The following is a 22,647-nucleotide window of genomic DNA, read 5'->3' on the forward strand; positions in this document are numbered from 1 at the left end:
TTTTTCTGGTGAGTTTCACTCAAAATAAACACCTTAGGGAGCAAGAAGCCAGGAGCCCACTTTCATTTCAGTTCTGTTTGTGTTTCCTGGTCCTCTCCGCCTGCTCCTCGGAGCTCTTCTCCTGTGTTCACTGTTTAACCTGGGCGCTCTCAGTGGGCTCTGAGCACCGGATGTCCTGTCAGGTTCACTCTGGCTTCTCTGGAAGGAACTGGATCCCAGGGAGGGAGAGATGGGAGACAGGCAGGGAGGGGCCGGAATTCTGGAGGCTGGGTCCACAGTCAGTCCTCCAGGACGTCCCAGGGCGGCCCCCTCCCACCCACCCTGACCTCAGCGGGCAGGTGGGGGTCCTGGGCACCTGCGGCAGAGAGGGAACCCAGAGCCCAGAGCCCAGCAGACTTGGCTGTGGAAGAGAGAACCAGGGGTGGCTGGGGTTAAATCTACCGCAGCCTGGGTGCAGAGGCCTGCACGTGAGGGAGGGGGAGTCCCTCGGGGCCAGGTGGCGAGGGCACCCACCAACCTGCTCCCTGTGGTCCAGACGGCAGGAGCATCTCTGGCAGCTGCTGCCCGGGCCCCTCTGGTCAGATGTGAACAGAGGGGAGCCCGCACCCACCCCAGGCCAAGGCAGGACAGGCCTTTGGCTCAAGGACCAGAGCCCGGGCTGCCTCCCTGTGGAGAGATGCTGTGAGGCCAGAGCATCAGGGGGCAGATCAGAACCGTGCAGCCTCATTACCCTCCGGCCTGTTTCCCACCGCACGGGGCTGAGGTGGCGGCTACACTAACCGCACGGACAGCCGGGGTGACACAGGCAGCTGGGGTCAGGGCCGAGGGGAGAGAACCCAGGGCCCAGGGGCCTGAGGGAGGGGCTGGCCTGGGAGAGAAGGGGGGCGGGCAAAGGGGGGTTGTGTTCAGAGCCCCCACCCCTCACCTGTGACGGGCACTTCACACACTCTGTCTTCTGTAATCCTCACTCACAACAGCCCTGGGAGCCTCTGTTATTATCCGCATTTTTCAGATGAGAAAACTGAGTGTCCATGGTGATATGACATGTCCAATTCACCAGCCGTTCAGTGACAGGGCCAGAATTCCCACCCAGGCCTGTCTGGCTCCAAAGCAGGTGGTTTTCCTTGTGCCCCAATCAAAGCAGACATGAAATAACCAACACTGACAGGCTCCATCAGGCACAGGCATCAGGCCCGCAGGTGTAAGCTCCAGGAAGGGCCCTGGACTGAGAGTGGGGAAACTGAAGCTCAAACCGTGGCCCGTTCACTTCTTAGATGTGTGTGTGTTTGCCTTGGGCCTCTCTCAGCCTCAGTTTCCTCATCTGTAAAATGGGAGTGACGACCCTACCTATGGTGATAGCAGGAGGATTAGAATGAGCCCTGTGTGCCTGGCACACAGTGGGCCATCAATAAACATGAGCTGAGGCAGGATCTGAGGCTGGGCTCTGAGCTCTCTGCTGGCTCCTTTCCTGGAGCTCTCTGGTTCCTAACTCTTAGTGAATCCATCCATCTGTCTGTCCATTCATCCATTCATCCACCCATCCACCCACCCATCCATCCATCCAGCTGTTCTCTTGCTGATTTACAGCATGAACCTAGAACTGCTTTGTGCAGGAGGGAGACACTATGAGGGATAAGACTGTCACTGATGCCCGAAGGCCCTTCCAGCCCAGTGAGAATGACCACAGGTAGAGGTCTGGTGGAGTCCCGAGGGAGCACTGGGGAGGGAGCACTCTCCCCGGGGGAGTCAGGGAGGACTGCAGGAGGGAGGGGCGAGGTCATCACCAGCCTCAGCAGAGGAGGAAGGGCGTTCTGGGCTGAGGCACGGCATGTGCAGAGGAAGGGAGGAGCAGAAGAGCCTGGCTCATGTGAGGAAGAGCTCAGTGTGGCTGGATCCCAGGTCCAGCACCCGGTGGGCGTGTCATGGGGGAGCAGGGAGAAGACACAGCCTGAAAGGAGGCAGGGCCAGACTCGGAGAAGCCTTGAATTCCAGGCCAAGAAGGTTGAACTTGAGCGCACAGGCAGTTAGGAGGCACTGAAGGTTCTCGAGCTGGGGCATGGCAGGAAAATTCACATATTAGAAAGCACCTTCCAGCAGCAGGACAGGAGTGAGGGGACCTGCTGGGAGGCTGGTGCATCTCCTGGGCCCGGTACTTTAGGGCCCTCCTCTCACAGAGGGTCTCCTGGCACACAGGGACCGCAGGTTGGATGACTCGGGTGCAAATAGGGCGGATGGGCTGAGCAGTGGTTCAGGGTCAGTTCAACCCAGAGCCCAGCGCGTGACCCAACCCACAAATGCACAGCTCACACAGCCCCACAAGGTCCGAGGGATTCCCGGAGTCAGCGCCTCCCCCAGTTCCCACCCACCCCCAACGGCCTCACCATCAAGGGGACTGTTTCAGCCCCTCACCCCTCCTCCTGCTCCCCTCCCCCTCTCCTGTCCTTCTCAGCAGGTGAGCTCACTCCTCTGCCCAAAGAAACCCCAAGCCTCAAAATAGAAACTCCCTAGATTTCCTGACACCAAACATGCAAAGCCCCCGGCAGCCACACAGCCCTCCTCTTCCTCCTCCTGGAGATGGAGATTGTCCCCTCCCTCTGTCTGGGCTCAGACATGCTCTGTCAGGGCCCTCCCACCCACCTCCTCAATCTGTCCAGGGGAAGAAGGAGGGGCACCTTTAATCTCTTTATCTATCTGTCTGTCTGTCTATCTATCTATCTATCTATATTTATTTCTCTCTAGCTCTATCGTCCCCTCCCCTTCACACCTGATTCATATTTGGTTATATTCAAGTCTCTCTCTCCTTATAACAAACAGCAAGCAAACCTGAACTCGACGTCCCTGCCAGCTGTGTCCCTCTCTTTCCCTGCCGCCACCCGTTGCTGCCGCATCTCCGGGCCAGCCCTCCACCCGCCTCACCTGCTTTAACCCCCGCCACTGACCCGCGAGTTGCTACCACTCATCCCCGCGTTACAGAGGGGGAAACCAAGGCTCACGAGGTGCAGTGAGCTGCCCAAGGCCCCCCGTCCCCCCACCGGCAGAGCCAGGCTGGAGCCCGGGGATCTCGCTCAGGCTCATGGGCCTCCTCAGTGCCCCCCGAGCTCCAGTAGCTTCTCTGACCCTCCCGTGCATTCGCCACCTCCACCCTCCACCTGCACGACATGGATTTTGATTCAATCTGTCCCTTTAAATTGACTTGAAATGACCTCCCTTTTTCAATCTGCCTCACCCCGAGCAATAACATCCATGAAATCAAGGGTTTAATGCATTAATTGCGTGTGAGTATTTTTCCTGATACCCACTAAAATAAATACATGACTGGTAAAATATAAAATACTAATGTTTGTCCATGCAGCACCCGCAGTCACCTCTCAGACCCCCACTCCCTGGGATACCCCGGGGCTGCTGCTGGAGAGGCCGAGAGGAGGGGGAGAAGGCGGCATCTGGGCAGTGGACGTGGCCTGGCCGCTCCCAGCCCAGCCCAGCCCAGGGCTGCGGCAGTTTCTTTCTCCTGGGGAGGCCCCACCCTCATCTGCTGCCCCAGGCTGGGTCTTGGAAAGGGTAACACCATGGCAGCTGGACGGGGCCCACTGACCACAGGCCCCAGGAGGGAGGACCCTGGGGGAAGGGACCAAAAGGCCGTGATGGCTCCAATGGGATGTCTATGCGGATGCTCACCACATCCGCTCCCCCCAGGCTTGGGACAGAATTCCTGGCTCTGCACCAAACACAGGAGACAGGCTGGGAGGGATTGCTGTCCATGGGCCAAGGGCTCCTGCCAGGAATGAAAGCAGGAAACTGCAAGGGAAAATTTGATACCAATCCTTCCCCAGTGTGGCCACATGCCCAAGCAGCAGCTGTGCCAACCAAGGGGGGGAGGGAGAAGGGAGGCGGCAGGCAGAGAGGCCTCCAGGTGGGAGTGGAGGCTGCAGGACCAGGCAAGGAGTCTGTTCCAGTCCAACTGAAGAGGGGATGTGGCCAAACTGGTTGGGGTCCAGAGGCGGAAACACTGGGGCCAGGACCCCAACCTATGCAGGGGTTTTCTCCTGGAGGAAGGAAGACTCAGGGATCATGGGGGGCAGACAGGGTTCAAGTCCCAGAGCCTCTTCTTGCTTCTGCAAGTCCCTTCTGCTCTCTGAGCCTCATTTACCCAACCTGTACAATGGGGATAATCTTGTCGCCCAAAGTGGTTGTGAGGAATAAACGAGGTTAGCACTTTTAGGACAAGGCTTAGCCCATAGTAAGGACAGATATATGTTAGCTATTCACAGAGTTATATTTATAATTACTATTTACAGTTATACTGTAAGTATATTATTGTATAATAATATATTTACTTATATGTTATATCTATATTACTTGCATGGTCATATTATTTATTTTAATTTAAATGTCATAATGTGTTATATATAAGTATTAAGTATATGTAAGTATAAGTATAGAGATATACTATATACACTGTAATATACCGTAAATCGTTGTTTATAAATTATTTTTTATTACCACTACAGGGCTAAGGGGACCAAGGGAGCAGATATGTTCTGAGTGGCCCAGATGCCTTCGTTCCTTCCCACATTCATTCAATACACATACTTATCAAGGCCCGGGAAGCAGAGTTGAGCTCATTCTGGGGCATGACTGAGCAGAGTCACACCCGCTCCGGTGGGTACCTTGGAAGCTGTTAGGGCGCTGGGGTTCTAAGTTCAGTTCCCAGGAATGATGTCCCTCCTGCGGGCCTGGTGCGGCCCGAGGTGTCATCCATGAAATGAGGCTCAGGGCCGTGGAGGACGTGCCACAGTCACGCAGGGCCTAAGTGTGGGGCCTCACACCCAGGTCCGGGCACAGGCAGGGTGGCCACCCTCTAGGTCGTCCCCTGCAGACCCCACGGGCCCTGTCACTGAGTAGGGCAGCCGCTCACACTTTACAAGGAGGGGCGCAGACAGAAAGGAGCCACTTCAGGCCCCGGGACCTGAGGGGGACATGGGAGGCGACATGTCCTGACCTGTTAGCAGATTTTCTATGAGGGAGGAAAGGACCGTTCTTGATGTGAGGAGATGCAGCTCCTCCGTGAAGCCCTGGGGGAGACCAGTGACTGAGGCGGGGCTCCTGGACCCAAACCCTGATGAAGATACAGCTTCTGTCTTGAGCCCCTCAGGCCCCTCGCCCTGTGCTCGGCACTCACACACTGTCTCCTTTCGGTCTCCACGCCCCAGCCAGGTGGGAATTGTTCTCCCCATTTCCTAGGTGAGCAAACTGAGACCCAGAGGGGCAGTCACATGCCGGAAGCAACACAGCACGTTGGGGACAGCACTGGGACTCACACCAGCTCCTTGGATTGTGAGGTATCTTGGGGCCCCCAGTCACCTCTACTCCAGGGTCTCTAATACGCACCCCCTTGCCCCCAGGCTGCAGTTATTTTTGGCTTGAAGACACTTATATCCTGATCTGGGGACAGAAGACTTGACCGTTGCCCAAAGGAACAAGGGAGGGTAGGGGGACAGGAAGATGCCTGCTGGGGGTGCTCCTACTTAGCCCCTACCCTTCCCCAACATTCAGGTCTGAGCTGCCACCCCTAGTCCAGCAAAGCCCCTGGACAGGCCCTGGGAGACCAGAGGTGCCTCCAGCCCAGGCCCTTCTCAGGGCACCCAGGAGCAAGTGATAGGAGTGGGAAGATAACAACCACCTCTGAGCAGACTTACACCCACAGTCTGCCCTGGAGAGTGGCCGCTAACCTCCTTGGGAGTCTCTGTGTACAGGAGGGAGGGGCAGTTTAAAGGGATTAGATTAGGTGCTACTGAGTGTGACAAGTGATGGAACTAGCCCAGCTCACAGTAAGCATTGCTGAACCCCAGACCCCAGCCAGTCTGGCTACCCCATTCCTGAGCTGATGGTGCCATCCTGCGGCCAGATACTGCCATAGCAGTCCCAGGTCTGCGATTTCAGCCCCACTACAATCACTTAACTCCAAGGTCCAAGACAATTCTTGAGATCTTCTTGCCTGGTGTCAGGGGTCCATTTCACAAGTGGGGAAACTAGGTCACCCATGTAGTAGCAAAGGCTGAGTGGGAATAGTAGGAAATTTGTTGTCCAACAAGTCTGAGCAACAAGCAGACCATACAGCACCTAGAATGTTCAACTACTTTGAATTTTATCTTGGAGATAACAGGGAGCCAGAGAAGGTTCTTGAGTGGGAGTGTAACCTGATTAGATGTGCACTGTAGGACCATCACTCTGGTATCAGGATGCAGAATGGACTGAAGACAAGGCAGGAAAGCCAGTTAACCTGCAGTGTGGAGAAAGGACTAGAACCCCCTTTCATCCTAGTGAGCCTGAACCTCAGAGAGGGAAGGTCCTGGAAAAGGCCCTAACTTTGGAGCTGGAGATTCCAGAGTTCAAATCCCAGCCCTGCCACTTATCGGCTGGGTGACGCTTTATATCTGGCAACCTTGATTTCCCCATTCGTGAAAAAAAAAAAAAAAAAAGTATTGATATTAAAAAGATCACTGAGAAGTTTGAATTAGAAATTGTGGGTATATTATCATACCGAGCACCTAGTGGATGATCCAAAAAAGGTAACTCAGTGGGTGAACTAAATCTGATTCTGACCCCAAACATGCAAAGGTTGCCATGCCCCCGTGGGCAGAGCTGTGCCCTCCCCAGGTCAACATACCCTGATGGTGGCAAGCCCCCTCCCCTCCTCCTCTCCCCCCACCCCACCACGCAGCAGCTCTGAAAGGAGGGAGCCACGCTCCAGTAGCAGCAGGCCTCTGAACACCTCCTGCCTCCTCCTGTATTAACTGCAATTGCATCTGGAACAGATGGGGTGCTGGGACTTCCCCACCCCCTGCCATATTTCACAGTGCATTGGTTCAGGAGAAAATCATGTAATTAAAAGAGGAGAAATGCAAAACAAACCCCTTAGCGGACTTTGCCATCTTCCCTCCCTTGTAAATCCATTAATAAACTGTAATTACAAAGACAAACCCCTTTATTGAAACCTGGTAACCAATTCACTTAGGGGCCAAGAGACTCCCATTGTCCTCCAAGACCTGAGGAAAGAAAGAAAGAAAAACAATCTTAATTAGTTTAGTCCTGTTTATCTATACAAAAATCAAAAAAAACAAAAATATCGGTTACAAAGTAACTTGCTGTCTGCCAAAAGACCGCAGCTGCCCTGGGGAGATGCAGTTTTCCTTCTTTTGGGGACTCGTTTATAACCTTCTGTTAATCGAACTGAAAGCAGAGAGAGACGGGGAAATCACGTGGAAAGGGGGAATGGCACGGGGACCTGGAGTAGCTGTGGGCAGAACTGAGATGAGCTAGCAGTAGGAGTTTGGGTTTGAAAGATCCCAGGATGCCAGCCCCTGCCTTCCTTGGAGACTGACGACGTGGTCCCTTAAGAGCTCATCTAACAACCCCTCCCCCTAAAGAACCACTGATCAGTCTTCTCAGACCTAGAGAATCCTGTGCAGCTGGCTCCACCCATCACCCAGTGATAGGCAGAGCCCCCAAGCCTGGCCAGTCACAGCCTTTCATCTCCCTGGCCACAGTGATTGTTCAAGGATGAGCACAGGACCCAATCAGAGCCAAGGGGACTGAATTATGGGAATGTCCACACCCTTAGAGTTGACAGGGTGTCAGCCTGGAGCTGTGGGGCCTTCTGGAGGAGAGGACCAGCCTGGGCCTGAGGCCGTCATGGTGGAAACCAGAGTCAAGAGTGGAGGGAGACGGAGGCCTGAGCCCAGCGCCATCCCCCAGCACCTTCAGTCACCAGATCCCATCAACTCCCTTCTCAGGCTTAAGCTGCTTGGTGTGGAGTTTCTGTCACTTGCAGCCAGGAGCCCTAACTCACCCCATTCTGACCCACGGTGCCTGTGGTCTGGTCTTCGAGTGGTTGATCACGCTGTTTCTCCCGCCAGCTGTGTCTTACTCTCCCTCCTGGCATAGAATCCCTCAGGCAGGAGTGCTAGAAACAGGAAGCAGCCCTCCCCACCCACCACCCCCCGCAGAAATGCCTGTGTCCTGGGCCCACACACCGCTCGATTTGTTGCTTTCCTGGAAAACCCTAAGGTTCAGCCCCAGAGACCCCGGATCACCAGCCCACCTCAGCTCAACCTGGACTGGGGCCTGACCAGGCAGGAGGCCCAACTGCAGCCTCAGGCCCACCTGTTCTAGCCTCTGAGCTGTGGCCTCCCCCAGCCTTCACTCTGTGGCCCTTCCCTGGCACTGGGCTCTGTGCATTCTCCGTGGTCGTCGCCTTCTCCAACCCCAGCCTGCCTGGAGGAGGCCCTTACTCCCTACCTGGCCCCCACTAGTCCCCACCTTTGGGGTCCAACCCTGCCCCCTCTGCTCAGGCTCTTCCAGGACCAGGTCTACCCTCTGCCGGAATGAGAGCCTGCAGACTGCCTGGGGGTGGGGGAGGGGCGAGAGAGGCCACTAGGGTCTGCTGAGAACCTACTGCGTGCCCCCGGCTTGACATCCATAATCACAGCAGCAGAGCTAAGTATGGGCTGTTATTGAGAAAGCCCTTAGCCTCAGGTAAACTGAGGAATCAGCTCTTCCACTGACTCGAACAAGTCCCATCACATGGAACATGCATCACACTAATGCTGCCTCCTAGTGTCATTGGACGGCTTCATCGGGGCCCTCAGTGCCACCCTCAGGAGTAGTTTCTCAACTCTCCTTGCAAGTAAGGGTTTGAACCAGCCCAGGTCTCACTGCCTCACCCTGACAGGCGGGTCAGCTGCCTGCACCTGACCCAGCAGGGCCAGCCTCAAGGTCACAGCCCCTGCTCGGGGGTGCGACATGGATGTCTGGTCCCTGCCCATCCCAGCTGAGGCCTCTTTGCAGCCTGCCTTACACTCCATCCAAGGGTTTATGGAAGAAACATGCGTCTTATTGCTAACTGGGAGATCTGGTCCTTTCACCTCCTTACTTAAAACCCTTCCACAGCTTCACATCACACCGCAGATGAAGCCCCTGCCCAATCTGGTCTTGGACCTCCTCGCTGCTCCTGGCTGCTCCCTGCCACATAGAGCTGCATGCAGACCCTCGGAGGACCGCAGGCATTCCTGCCTCAGGGCCCTTGCACGTGCTGCTCCCTCCCCTTGACGTGCTCTTCTCCACCACCCCCTCCCTTCACCTTCCTCTTAAACCAGCTTCAGATCCATGCTTAGGTCCACCTTCCAGGATGCCTCCCTACCTCTGCATGGCTTGATTACTGTCTGTTACAAGCCCCTGCGGCACACCCTTGATCAAACAAACTTTCACATACTGGGGTTTGGGGAAGTCATTCTGGTTTATCAAACATTGTACATCTGCTTTAATTATTAAAGAAAAGGGCATGTTGACCAGAAGTAAAGGATGTCCATGTGAAAAGTAAAGATCAAATGCCATTCTTCCTGGGACCCCAGTGCCGGTCCTCCCTCGATGTTAAGACTCCTTTACCAGATGCCAAGGCCACGCTGACTCGCTGTGTATGTGCAGGTCTGTTTTTTTGAAACCTTGAAGGAATGTATCCCTGACTTGTTTAATGTTCTTTGTTCTAAGAAGATATAAAACTGTGCTGAAAATCATGCTTCTCCAGAGAAGTTCCACAGAGTAATCTGAGAGGCTGTCTTCTGGGCTATAGTCCTCAGTTTGGCTCAAATAAAACTCTTTTCTATTCTTATTATGGATTGTTTATTGATTATTTTTGTCAACACCCTAATTCCTCCGTCCTGTTATCACAGCCGGGCTCTCACTGCAACTTTCTATCCAATGTCTGTCTGCCCCACCAGACTGTAAGCATTTTGTCCCTAGTGCCTGGTGTATGTTTTGGCCTTTGGTGATGCTTAATAAACGCGGAAGGAAGGAAAGAAGATAGGGAAGGAGGGAGGAATCAGACCAGAACTGTCCCTGGAGCCTCACAGCCTGACTCACGGCTCCCTTCCCCGCCCCCAGCCACGTGCCCCTTTTCACTTTCCAGATTTCCCCTGCAGATCCAGCCCTCCTGCTCCCTGCAAATCCCCCTCTGCTGTCTCCTCCAGGGAGCCCTGTGGGGCTGGCCACACTCATGCCAAGCCCTCTGTCTGTCTAGGTGATGACCACTGCGAGGCCCTTTTACTGCTGAGGAAGCTGAGGTCAGAGGGTGAAGGAGTTTGTTCAAGGCAAGGGGGCCGTAGGGGACTCATACCAGGGCTGTGTGACTCCAAAGACAAGGCCGCTCACCCCTCTGCTGTCACCTCCCTGTGGGAAATCTCCTGGAAACTCGAGGCCCGATGCTTGGTCTCTGCCAGGCCAGACAGGTGCCCCCGGGCACTTGGCTAGCTTTGTTCCTTTGATTTCATCAAAGAAGTGTCGACAGCTTTTGATCCTTGAGGGCACACCACACACTTCTTTGGAGATTTCTCCTCATTTACTCCTTCTTTCTGGATCATCTCTCCATTCAACAGATGAAGAACTAAGGCCCGCAGGGAGGTGGGATGACTTTCCCAGGCTCACAGAGAAAGAAATATGAGAGGCTGGAACGTTAGCCCATGAACACAGGGACCTCGGTCTGTTTTGTTCTCTCCTCTATCTCTAGTGCCCAGAAGAGGGCCTGGCATTGGTGCAGTACAAACGTTTGCCATGTGACCATGTGATGGAGCTGGCTGCTGTTCCCAGAAGTCTTCAGGCTTGTCTACCCTTCCCGCCTTGCCTCCTGAGCCCTGGCACTCAGGCGGGCGCTGCTCGAAGCAGAGGGAAGGCTGTCCTCATCTTGGCCTCCTGGAGGGGCCAGGGGATGGGCACCTGTTACCATGACACAGGGCGGCTGAGCTCCCTGCTGAGGAGTAGAAGGCTTACAGGGAGCTGTGGTACACCCTCTGGGGTGGCCTCCCAGCAGGTAACAGGTGCCCCAGGTGGTACAGCCACTGGACGCCAGGTGGCGGCAGCATCTCGAGGGACACCAGTACCGGATGGGAGCAAAGGAGGTGTTGAGGGACTGACAGGTGTGGGTGTGTCCCTGAGGCCAGGAAACCATCCCCCAGATGGCACCAGTGATGCCAGCTCCACTCTGGATGCAAAGGGTGGGTGGGCGCTGTGCTGAGTACTTCCCATTCGTTCCTCAGTCACCCCCTGCAACCCCCCTTGGGGCGGGGCCAGTAGTTCTTTTCCAGGCATGCAGCCTGCGGGACTCAGGTGAAAGGCCCTGCCAAGTTACCAGGCAGTTGAGGAGCTAGAAGCCAGGAGGCTCCAGCCACTTCCCAGAATTGAAAGCTGAGAACCAGGACACCAAGCCCACACATGGGTGGGGGAAAATACAGGTGAGGAGACAGCCAAGTCAGTGCTTTTGCATTGCCTGAAACAGAAACTGACTCGACCATGTTTAACGTTGCTGAGGTTTCCTGGGTGTCTCATGCATGGCCAGGCAGGGAGTGTAGCCAGGCCCAGGGGGACCAGGGAATGACCCCAGGTGGTAGATTAAAGATGGCCACAAATTCCTTGTCACTCTTCCCTCATGGAGGAGAGGTGAAATTTATCTCCCACCCCTTGAATCTGAGCTGGGCTATAACTGCTTTGACCAACAAAATATGGTGAAAGACATGCAGCGCCAATTTGGGGCCTCAGAAGCTTCCGGAAGCCCTGAGCTGCCATGTAAGAAGTCCAGTTCCCCTGCTGGAGACCTCCGCATGGAGAAGGTAAGGCCCTGAGACTACATGGAGAGAGAGACAGAGACGGAGACAAAGTCAGGGGCCTAGTCTGGCTACTGTCTTCACCAAGGCAGCAGTCATGTGAGCAGGACACACTCTAGCCTGGTTGGGACCCAGACCACGGCAGCCCTAGCCAACACCAGGCAGAGCAAAAGAACCACCTGACTGAGCCCGGTCAACCATAGAATCGCACAATAACAGGTGGTTGTTTCAGCCACTAAGTTTTGGGGTGGATTGTTACACAGCAACGTCACTGAAACAGCCTTGGACTAGAAAGCCATCAGCACATCTGGAAGAAGTGAGAGACCTCCCAGCTCCAGCACCAGCAGCCGGGCACCTAGGGTCCTCAGGTCCAAATTCCCAGAAGAGAGACACTGATTGGCCCAACTTGGGTCATGTGACCCCCTTTAACCAATCAGCTGAGTCCAGGAGGCAGGGTTACCTTGCATCCACATGGCCCTGATACCCCTCCCCCATGGAAGGGTAGGGTGGGGTAGGGGGGCCGGTAGTGGGGATAATCTCAGAAGACAGGAAGTGTGGGCTGAGCAATTGCCACAGGGGCTGTGACAAGGTGTCTCTTTGGACAGCAGAAAAACCCCTCATCCAGGGCCTGGCACAGAGAAAGGGCTGGGTGAAAGCTGCGCACAGTTGTGTGACTTTTACGTTGCTCTTATGAGGTTGTGCTGTTTTACCAACTCCCAGGTTGGCTCCTGGGTGTTGCTGGTGGTGTTATTCTACCTCCTTGAACTGCCTCTAAGGAAGACATTTCAGGATGGTCTGAGCTTCTTATAAAAGCCTTTTACATGCTCTCAAGTGTGAATCTAGTTCTTACGCTAAAAATGCTCCATTAAACCAGAATGGGTTCCGAAAATCAGCCAAGCTCCCCCTCTGGGAGGCGCAGGATTGAGACTCCAGAGGGGCTTGGGACAGGGTCAGGGGGACATGGGGGTCAAAGACTTTCTTTGCGCTGTCCTTGAGGCAGGGGCTGCAGCTGTCTGTGTTGGGGGTGGGACCGAGGCTGCTGACGCACCAGGAAGCAACAGAGAAGACTCCAAGGGGGTGAGGGGCCGGGCAGGGGGCGATGGGCCAGCCCAGGCTCCTCACCAACCTCATCGTGCATGCACACACACACTCACCCCAGGGGTCCTGGTACAATCCAAACCATCTCTCTTTTCCTCCAGCTGGGTTGAGGGTGATAGGGCGCCCTGCTCAACTGAAGTTCCTTAAGAAATGGGAGAGTATCTGTCCCATAAGCCACCATCTCCCCATCGCCTGACACAGGGCATGTGCTCTGTGTTTGCTGTCTGCATGAACGAATGAATGAATGAATGAATGGTGGATGGCCCTATCTGGTGCCTTTTTCTTTTGATGTCTCACAGTCCTGGATTCAAGCCCTGTCTCTCCAACTGACTCACTGCTGAGCAAGTCATCTTATCACTCAGAAACTCAGCTTTCCCATCTGTAAAATGGGGACAACTCAAGTCTGTTCTGGGTAAGGTTGCTAGGAGGATGAAATGAGACCTCATCAAAGAATTTGTAACTGAAAAGGCAGAACAAACGTGAGCCAGGTTGGGAGCGGTGGCTGTCATCCCTGTTACCACCACTGTTGCCACCCTGCGACCATCCCCATCACCCACCACCCTCACGGTCCTTCTTCCTGCTCCCCAAATAACCACACTGCCACTGGCCCCATTCAGTGCTTAAGTTAAGTCACATTTAATGGTTTTTCGAAGGGGAATAGAGAAATCAGAAAAGAGATTACAGCACTCTCAGTCAAGAAAGGGTGAACTAAAAAATATGGGAATATATTAAGCTTTAGATTAAAAAAATGCAAATGCAGTTCCTCCCACACTCACCCCTGTGTTCTCACTCATGCTCTCAGACACACACCCAGCCTCAGGCACACACACACACACACACACACACACACACACACACTCTCATACACACACTCCCAAACATGCACACGCTCCCTGCACACACACTCAAACACGCACTCCCCGCAGGCTCGCAGGGTGGGAGAGGGAGAGACCCGGTGCCGCCCCAGGGCCCCACCCTTCCCAAGCCCCCCCTCGCTGAAATGGCAAAGCTAGACTAAACTCAGGCTCTAGGGGACACACACTGGGCTCTGTGAGCTGCACTGGGGGCAGGGAGATGGAGAGGTCGTGGGGGACAGGTAGCCTTAGACGATTCTGTTCTCCAGGATGGCCAGCCGCTTACTCACAGCTTCCAGTGGACTGGGAGTTAAGGAGATGTGCAGGTTGGCCAGAGCAGGGCAGTGACGGGGTGGCACCTGCACTCCGGGCCCCCCTTCCAGGACTTTCTCTCACTTCCCCCTCATAGCGTGTGTTCTCCCCAGTGTCGAAACTTATCCATCCACAGCCCTCAAAATGGTGCTTTCCAAAAACAAGCAAGCAGTTACAGTGAGCCCGGAAAGCCCAGCCCTGTCCAGTTGCAGGTTTAGGCCTGCTGGGTCCCCGCCTAGTCCTGCCTGAGCCAGGGGAGCTGTGAGGGGTCCAGCCCCATCTGAGTGGAAACTGGTGGGTAGTCATGTCACCGAGAGCTTGAGCACTGGAAGTCCATGGGCACCATGTTTTCCTGAGCGTGTCCAGGGCTCTGTGTGTGTCCAGTCTAGAGCTTGGTTCCTGCCTTTGCTTTGGCAGGGTCAGTATCAAAGCCAGGGCCAGCCTACCTGGCCAGGATCCAGCCCGTCTTCAGCAGGAGGCAGGCAAGGAGGAGCCTGCCCCGATCAAACCACACAAGGGGCACAGCTTTCTCCTCTCCCCACAGGGCCCTCCCCTCCCCTCCCCTCCCCCTCCCCTTCCCTGCAGCAGCCTCTGGGAAAGGATATGCTTCCTGGTCAAGGCCTGCAGCAGCCCCTCCACTTTGGTCTGGAATTTCACGATGGACTCGCAGGCACACAGGTCTTCCTCTGGGGTGGACAGAAAGTGGGGAAAGAGAAAGAGGATGGTGAGTGGTTGCCTGCCGGGAAGGCAGGTGGTCACTGCCCAGGGCCAGGACAGGGTGTCTTGGGGGAGTGTGGGGCCTAGGAGATGCGAGAAGGCAGAGAGACACGTGAAATTCTTAAGACAGAGCTCCTAGGAGTGATGGAGGGGGCGACCCCTGAATGTCTTCCTGCTCCCTCAAAGCCCTGATAAAGAACTCCGGTATTAGCATCCCCACGCTGGTCACCTACTACGCACAGAACACTGTCATCAGGGGCCTCTAGGTCATCTTGGTGACTCCTCACCCCGATTCTTTGGGGTTGAAGTCATTAACCCCATTTTACAAATGAAGAACTTGAGAAGGAAAACAACTTGCCCATGGCCAAAAGCTAATTAGTGTCAGAACAAACACGCAAACCCAGGTGTGTCTGGCTCTGGAATCCATACTCTTTACCACTGGGAACCAGCTGGCGAGATCACCAGGGAGGATCAGGGGAGGAAGCACGGTTCAAATCCTGGCTCCTCCAGTTATTAAGTGGTTCCCCCCCTCTGACCTTGGTCTTCCTGTCTGTAAAATGGAGATAACAATATTCCTACCAAATAGGATTAAACGATTCATATTTGGAGAGCACTGAGAAGAGTGCCACATGTGTAAGAGCATTCAATATACAGCTGCTGGTGTTAAAGCCTGACTGGCCAGCCTTCCTCCTGATTCTGCCAACTCATGGTGCCACCCCAGCTCCCGTTTTCCCCACCCACATCCAGTCCAGGATGGTTACACACACACACACACACACACACACACACACTCCTCCCAGAGCCCCACCTGCTCCTCCCATCAACACAGTTTTTGGCCTCACTCACCCACGCAGATCTTCTTCTGCAACTTCTTGCCAATCTGGTTGATGGTCTTGAAGTCAGCCGTGTAGAAATAGTGCTCTGCCACGGGCTCCGAGGCAATTTCCCTCAGCTCATCCTCCACAGCGTTGCCCACACCCACAGCAAACATCTTAAAGCCTGCCAAGAGGAACAAGATGAGTAGCAGTGGCCATGGGGACAGGCAGCCATAGCTGAGCCTCCTGGGGAATCCCCAGGCAATCAACAGCAGACACCTCCTGGTGGCAGATGCTGGAATTGCAGGTACAATGATTGAGGAAATCAACATTTGCTGAGCTTCTACCATATATCAGACTTGTACTGACTGTACTGGGAACTTTGCAATCTCATGTAACCCTCATAACCATCCATCTGGTGGTTATTATTATTCTCATTTAATAGGTGATAAAACTCAGGCTTGTCCCAAAGTGGGGTTGCCTGCCAACAGTTGGTATGTTCTTGGGAACATTCAACTAGAAAAGTTCCAAGCCCCACCTACCAAAGGACCATCAAGCCAGCCACTTACTTTTCTGGGACCTCAGTTTTCTCATCAGTATAAGAAACAGTTGGACAAACCAATCCCTCCTCATTCACAGTGAATCTGGGTTTAGGGCACTCATCAGAACAGACATAAGACAAACTATAGTTGAGCTGTTCCATGTGTACCCCTGGCCACTGGTGGTGTTCAGGGTCCAGACAGCACCTACCAAGGTCCTTGGCTTTCTTGGCAGCATCATTAATGTAGTCCTGGCTCCGACCATCAGTGAAGACAATGCCCACCTTCTGGGCACCAGGCCTGGCCCCGCTGGACACACTGAAGGAATTGTCGATGAGGTACTTGAGGGCAGCCCCGGTCATGGTGCCCTTCTCCATGTAGGACATGTTCCGCACGGCTGCCTTGATGTCCTTCTTGGTATGGAAGCGGCCCAGCGGGAACTCCTGGCGCACAGAGCTTGAGTACTGCACCAGCCCCACTTGGGCCAGCTTGTCCGACACATCCAGCGTGTCCACAATCTGGTTGATGAACTTCTTCACCAGCTCAAAGTTCTCTGGCCGCACACTCTTGGATCCATCAATGAGGAAAACCAGGTCAGTAGCCGAACTGCCACCTCCACCGCTGCAGACTGGGGAGGGTAGGAAGGCAGGGAAGTGATGCTTAAGTTCCTAGTCATTCATCCCAGCCACTGGCTGGGTACCCACCACACCCAAGATCTGTATGGAGGATCATCCCATTTGGTCCTCAAAACTTCCTCTGCGAAGCCTAAGTTCCTGGCCCCCATTTTACAGCATTGAAACCCGAAGCTCTAAAAGCTGTTAAATCACACAGCTCAGAAGTAGTGGCACCAAGATGTGAACTCAAGACTATGTAACTCCTTCCACCATACTAAACCTACCACCCACTGTGACAGAAGGAGGGACAGTAGTGAGAAGAGAACTTCTGCTGACACCAAACTCTAGAAGGCACCTATTGCAGATTGGTCCAGAGGCCAAGTACAGAGAGGCTCAGGTGGGCTTCCTGGGGAGGGACCAAGGCCCCATCCCCTGCCCGCCACCCTCCCCAGGCTTGCCTGTGTCCGGCCCACTGACCATTGCAGGTCTTGCCGTCACTGTTCAGGGTGAAGCCCTCGCGGCAGGCGCAGGTGTAGGAGCCCGGGGAGCTGAGGCACACCTGCTCACAGTCGTGGTCGCCTGTGGCACACAGGTCTGACACCACTGTGGGGACAAGAGGAGACTCAGAATCTCATGGTCACAGGGCCTCGGACATCTCAGCAAGGATGGTCCCTCAACACGCCCAGGGAAACTGAGGCTCCCGACTGGATGGGGTCCCAGACCCTCAGCCCAGGGCCAGAATCACTGCAGCAGTGCTGACATCCCCAGAGAAGGTGATATTGCTGATAATAAACTAAAACTTCCTGCTAAAAATGTATAGGCCAAAGGGGCGGGGCCTTTAATCCCCTTTGTTCACTCTTGTATTCCAAGTGTCTAGAAAAACACATGCAGCAGTGAACACAGCACATAGAAGATGCTCAACAAATACTTGTTAGATACCGCATATTGAGCATTGTACTGTGCATTACTGCCTCGAATTCTCACAGTCAGGTTCATGCTCTTCCTAGGCCCGCTTTCCGAATGGGGAAAAGTCCTTGCACCGGCCCCGCCTCCTCCTACTCACCTTCTGACTAGTCCCATGCCAAAGACCCCCCCGACAGTCCCACCTCTCGTCTGCAAAAGACTCTGAACTTTCTCCTGCCCAATGCCCAGGCCCCTCAGACCCTTCCACATAGCAGAAGACTCTGGCACGCCAATACCCCACACACCCCACACCCCCCCACACACACACACTCCCCCCCCCCCCCCCCGTCCAAATAGCACAGGTTTTTTTAGGCCCTCCCCTTACTGGCTTCTGGCCCCTCCTTGGTCCCTGCCAGTACTCTACCACGAAAAGGACTTCTTTCTGGTATCGCCTTTCCCCAACTCCCTTAACCCCAGGCAGGGGACAGACCCCAGATCAGGCGGCTCTGAGCCCTGGCCCCGCCCCCGATGTTGGCTCTATCTCAGTCCCTGCCCCCGTATAGGGCACCTCCAGCCCAGGCCCCGCCCCCACGCTGCCGCTCTCAGCCACGTCCCTTTTCTGGCCCCGCCCAGACACCGGTACCCGCCTCCCCCCCACCTCACTCCCCCAGCACCACTCCCAGCCTGGTCCATCCCCCGCCCTGCGCACAGCAGAAGGCCTCCTGGAACTTCTTGGACAGCTTCTCGATGACGCTGTAGCTCTCCACGTAGTCGACGTGCTCGTCCTGCGGCTCGCTGGCGATCTGCTGCAGCGTGGCCTTGTCCACGCGGCCTACGCCGATGGCGAACAGCTCGATGCCACTGGCCCGGGCCCGCGCAGACACGTCCCGCACGCTGTCCTGGGGCCTCCCGTCCGTCACCACGATGACCACCTGCGATACACACGGGGGGCGTGTGTGAGGACCCGGCCTCCCTCCCCGCGCTGGGTGGGCCGCTTGGCCCTCCAGTAAACCCCCAGGATGGTTGGCATAAAAGGAGGTTGATCCAGAAGGGCGGAGTGGCTAGCCCAGGTCACACAGCTAGTCGGCAGCAGGTGGATCTGGCCCCTCACCAACACCAGGGTTTGGGCCTAGGGAAAAGAACCTGGATAGCGGAGGAGGCAACAGGTTTTCTCTGACTGAGAGACGTGGCCAAGCTGTTCTCTCATCTGACTATGGCCTCTGGGTGTCTCCGCCCTCGGGCATGACCGCCTGAGGGCAGAGCCTCTTCTCCCCTGTCAAACGAGGGCCTCTGACAGCCAGGCCAAACCTGTGCTCAACACCATACAGTTCTACCCTTTGGCCACCAGAGGGAGGCAGAGGCCACGGAATGGCAGTTTTTCCTCCGGTCTGGACATTTTGTCCCGTATGCCCTGGGAAGGAGGCTGTTCCCACTTTGATGTCCAAGGAATGAAGATGCTGCCTTTTCTCCCTCCATTCCCCAAGATACTACCTGCCCTTTCCTAAGAGGAAAACACTCTTCCCCTCCCACAAGGCCCCTGTGTGCTGTACCCCAGAAAGGGCAACAGGAGGGGACCCTGGTGCTGAGCCTGGCCCTCATCACCCCCTGCCTGAGCCTGCCCTGAAGTTGGGTCCTCACAGCTCTGCTGGAGGCTGAGACTCGGCATCCAGCCCCCTTAGCTGCTTTTCGCCTTCTGACCTGGGTCTGCTTCTGATTCCTGAGTCCCCACCCCTGGCCCAGATGCCCAACCCCTTGGGTTGGGTCTTGGTGACCTGACAGGCCTGGGTTAGAAATGCAGCTCCATGAGTCACAGCTCACCTTCCTGAGCCCCTCTTCTTTCATCTGGATAAAGGGGGTGTGGTGAGGCCCCCATGAGACGATTCATGGTAAGAAGCCCGGAAGGGGCAGCATTATTTTTAATATCATTACTCTGGGGCCCCTGGGGAGCAGCTTTGCACAATCTCTTCCCCTCCAGAGGCCTAGGCTCCTGGCACTGAAAACCTAGCTCTTCACTGTCACATGCTGCCACATTCCCGTGAGTCCCCACCTTGCTGATGTCCGGCGAGCTGGGGCGACCACCCTCAGCATCGCTTAAGGCCTTGGTGATGGCGAACTGGATGGCCAGACCCGTCATGGTGCCCGTGGACAGCGGCTGGAGGCGACGCACGGCCTGCAGCAGCATGGCCTTGGAACCGTGGGCCCGCAGCGGGAACTCCTGCTTCACGGAGCTGGCGTAGTTGACCACGCCCACGCGGGTGGCATTGGGCCCCACGTCCAGTGACTCGATGACCTGGGACAGGAACACCTTCACCTTCTCAAACTCCACTGGCCGCACGCTGCGTGAGCTGTCGACGACGAACACCAGGTCTATGGGCCGGGTCCGGCAGAGGTGCCCTGGGAGGCGGCAAAAGTCAGGAGGATGGACCAGAGACACTCAAGACAAAGGAGCGGAGCACCAGCAGCTACTTAGGTCTGGACCTGAGGCCTCAGGCAGAGTAGACCAGACATGAACCAGGCTGGCTGGGTCCTATCATCAGCGTGGGGACACTGGAGCAAGCAACTTGCCAGAGGTTGCTCAGCCCGTGGGAAAGACAGAGGTTCGAATGGCGCCCTCACCTCTCTGAGCCTCAGTTTCCTTTCTGTACAATGAGCAGGTGGTCCCTTCCTTACGGGATCCTTTGAGGACAAGCAAAAGGGCACGTAGGGTGCCAGCACAGGGCTGGGCACGCAGGGTGTTCAGGGGGCAGCAAAGGAGAAGACAGCCTTCATGTCTCAGGTTTCAGCCCAGAGTGGCTACCGCAAACAAGGGGCAGATCTTTCCCCTGGCTGGGCAGGGGGGCCCTGAGGGTGGGCCCTCGGGTGGGCACAGCCTTGAAGGCCAACGCAGCACCTGTCAACATGGCCTCTTTCATCTGAGCATTAAAGCAAATCAGCAAAGTGGACCCAGTTTGCGTCGATCTGCCAGCTGGTGTCCAAGAGCAGGAGAAAAGGCAGGAGCTCCTAGTGGCCACCTTGGCAGCCTGACCAAGCGGGCCCCCAAGACACACCCCCGAGGAGCTATGTCTTCCCAGACAGCCTGGGAGGCAGCACCATGTGCTGGGTGGTACACAGAGCCCGAGGGAGGTAGAAGGGGTCCGAAGCCCAGCTCAGCCACTCTGTGGCCCTGGGCAGATCATTGCACCTTTGAAGCTTCACTTTTCTCATCTGTCTGGAGGGAAGAATAGGCCTGATGCCTGATGTTATCACTGGCCTGGACCTGCAGCCTGGTGGGACTTAGTACAAAGGCCCGCCCCCTCCGTCCCACACTGAGTCTGAGCCGCTCCCAAACAGGGATGCAGGAAGAAGAATCAGGAAAGGCAAGGTGTGCGGGACTGTCCCAGCCCCCAGCCACAGTGCCCTAGGCCCGGCCATCAGAGATCCTCAAGGGACCTCAGAAATCACCTTGCAGCTGGCTCCCCAGTCCCCCCTAGCTGAGGCTACAAATGGGTAAACTGAGGCCCAGAGAGGGTGAGGGAACTGGCAGTGGATCAGGAGCCCAGAGGCTCTGAGGCTTTCTCGCTCTGTGGTCTTAGACGGGGCCTCTCCTCTCTGGCCTCTTTTTCCCCATCTGTACAGGAGGAGTTGGGCATTCTAGGATTCTGTGTCCAAGGCTGAAACTCAGAGGGGTACAGCTCATGGGGAGGCCAATCGGGAATCTGCGGGAAGGGCTGGTGGAAGGGGGAATGTCGTCTTGGCCACCCCCACATCCTCACTCATTGGAGAGCCGTGAGCTCAGCCCTGGGCCTGGTGCAGCCCCAGATGTCAGCAGGCTCTCTGGGTAGCGTCTGCCCTCGGTGACCCAGAAGACCGAGGGCCCTGCAGTTTGCGTGGTCCCTGAGGACAGCCTGGGAGCTGCAAAGCCCAGAGAGAGGCTCAGAGAACCCCACTCATGTCCCTGGAAAGAACAGACAGGGTCACCCTGCCCTAGCCCTTGTGACTGTCACCATCTCTGGCTGCTCCTGGGTCAGCCTGCAGGCCATCCCTGCCTCCCTGCCCCTCTCCCCATCCTGGATCCCACTTAGCCCCTGTCTGTCTCAGTGCCCGGTGTCCCCCACCTCACATGGGCCCCCTCACCTCTGGACAGGGGCGCGAGGCCAGGTATGCGTGGGACCTGGAGAAGCAGCAGGCCGCAGAGCACGAGGCAGGGGCCACAGAGTACCTTCATGGTTCTGGCAGCGCAGGCAGGATCGGCGCAGTGGTGGGGACCAGTGGGGGCCAGGTCTTATCAAGCTCACTGCCTGCCCAGACGGCCCCCCACTGACGTGGGGAGGCCCCCTTCGGGGGGCGGGGTCTGGCTGAATGGAGGTGTGTGTGCCAGGGAGGGAGGGAGCCGCCGGGCCTGGGCTCCGGAGGCCCCCTCTGACCACAAGGGCTCCTTTGCCTGCAGGAGCTGCAGCTGGAATCCAGGAAATCTCGGGTGGGTGGAGGGGGGCTCCTCCAGGGCCCAGAGCCTGCGCTGCACCCTCATCCCGCAGCCAGGCTTTTCTCGCCCCTACCGTTCCAACCCCAGTCTCCCCGTCTCCAGCCACGGCCGTCCGCTACCTCTCCACACACGCCCTGCTCTCCAGCCGCGCCTGGATTCTGAGCTCTCCTCAAGTCTTTGTATACGCAGGACCATCTACCCATAATGCCCTTTCCTCCCGATCACCCTCTGCCTAACCATCTTGCAAGGTCATATCGGGGCGAACATGTACCCGAGCCCCTAGTATGTGAGGGGCAGTAGGGAAGATGGTTGAAAAGTCAGACTTAGGAGCCAGGTGACTTGGGTTGGCTTTGTACTGCCTGTGTGACTGTAGGCAGGTTACTTCACCTCTCTGTGCCTCAGATTCCTCTTCTGGAAATTGGGTTCATATAAATCTGCTCTTCCAATCAACGCCGGGAGGGGTTGATTGGAAGAGCAGACTTATATGAACCATCTCACTGAATTCTCTTGACAGCCCTGTGAGGCAACCAATATTATTACTCCCACTTCCCAGGTGAGGAACTGAAAAACAGTTTTGAAGTAACTTGTCTAAAGTGCAGCTCAGTGTCAGTGCCAGGAAAGGGCCCCAAGCCGGTATTCTCAGCCACCCTGCTTGCACGGGTAAAGCTTAGTGGAGGGGCTT

The 22,647-nt window shown here is 55.8% G+C and overlaps 1 protein-coding gene across 1 annotated transcript; it reads right to left on the minus strand.

The window, feature by feature from the left end:
• Positions 1 to 13,851: 13,851 nt before the first annotated feature.
• On the minus strand, positions 13,852 to 21,707 carry MATN1 (matrilin 1). The gene is made up of 8 exons (XM_059896403.1): positions 21,617 to 21,707; positions 19,551 to 19,897; positions 18,213 to 18,435; positions 17,078 to 17,203; positions 16,198 to 16,614; positions 15,479 to 15,631; positions 14,521 to 14,601; positions 13,852 to 13,901 (listed from the first exon to the last, which is right to left on the minus strand). The coding sequence occupies exons 1-8, from the start codon at positions 21,705 to 21,707 to the stop codon at positions 13,852 to 13,854; spliced, it is 1,488 nt and encodes a 495-aa protein (XP_059752386.1).
• Positions 21,708 to 22,647: the final 940 nt, after the last annotated feature.

The sequence above is a fragment of the Balaenoptera ricei genome, chromosome 1 (genome assembly GCF_028023285.1).
Source record: "Balaenoptera ricei isolate mBalRic1 chromosome 1, mBalRic1.hap2, whole genome shotgun sequence".
NCBI lineage: Eukaryota > Metazoa > Chordata > Mammalia > Artiodactyla > Balaenopteridae > Balaenoptera > Balaenoptera ricei.

Excerpts from the sequence above, each read along its gene's own strand:
- MATN1 (XM_059896403.1), bottom strand. The coding sequence starts at position 21,707 with ATGAAGGTACTCTGTGGCCCCTGCCTCGTGCTCTGCGGCCTGCTGCTT. Across the intron at positions 17,204-18,212 it reads GTTCCAGGAGGCCTTCTGCT|TGGTGTCAGACCTGTGTGCC; the intron begins GTGCGCAGGGCG and ends TTGTCCCCACAG. Across the intron at positions 15,632-16,197 it reads CAAGAAAGCCAAGGACCTTG|GCTTTAAGATGTTTGCTGTG; the intron begins GTAGGTGCTGTC and ends TCCTCTTGGCAG.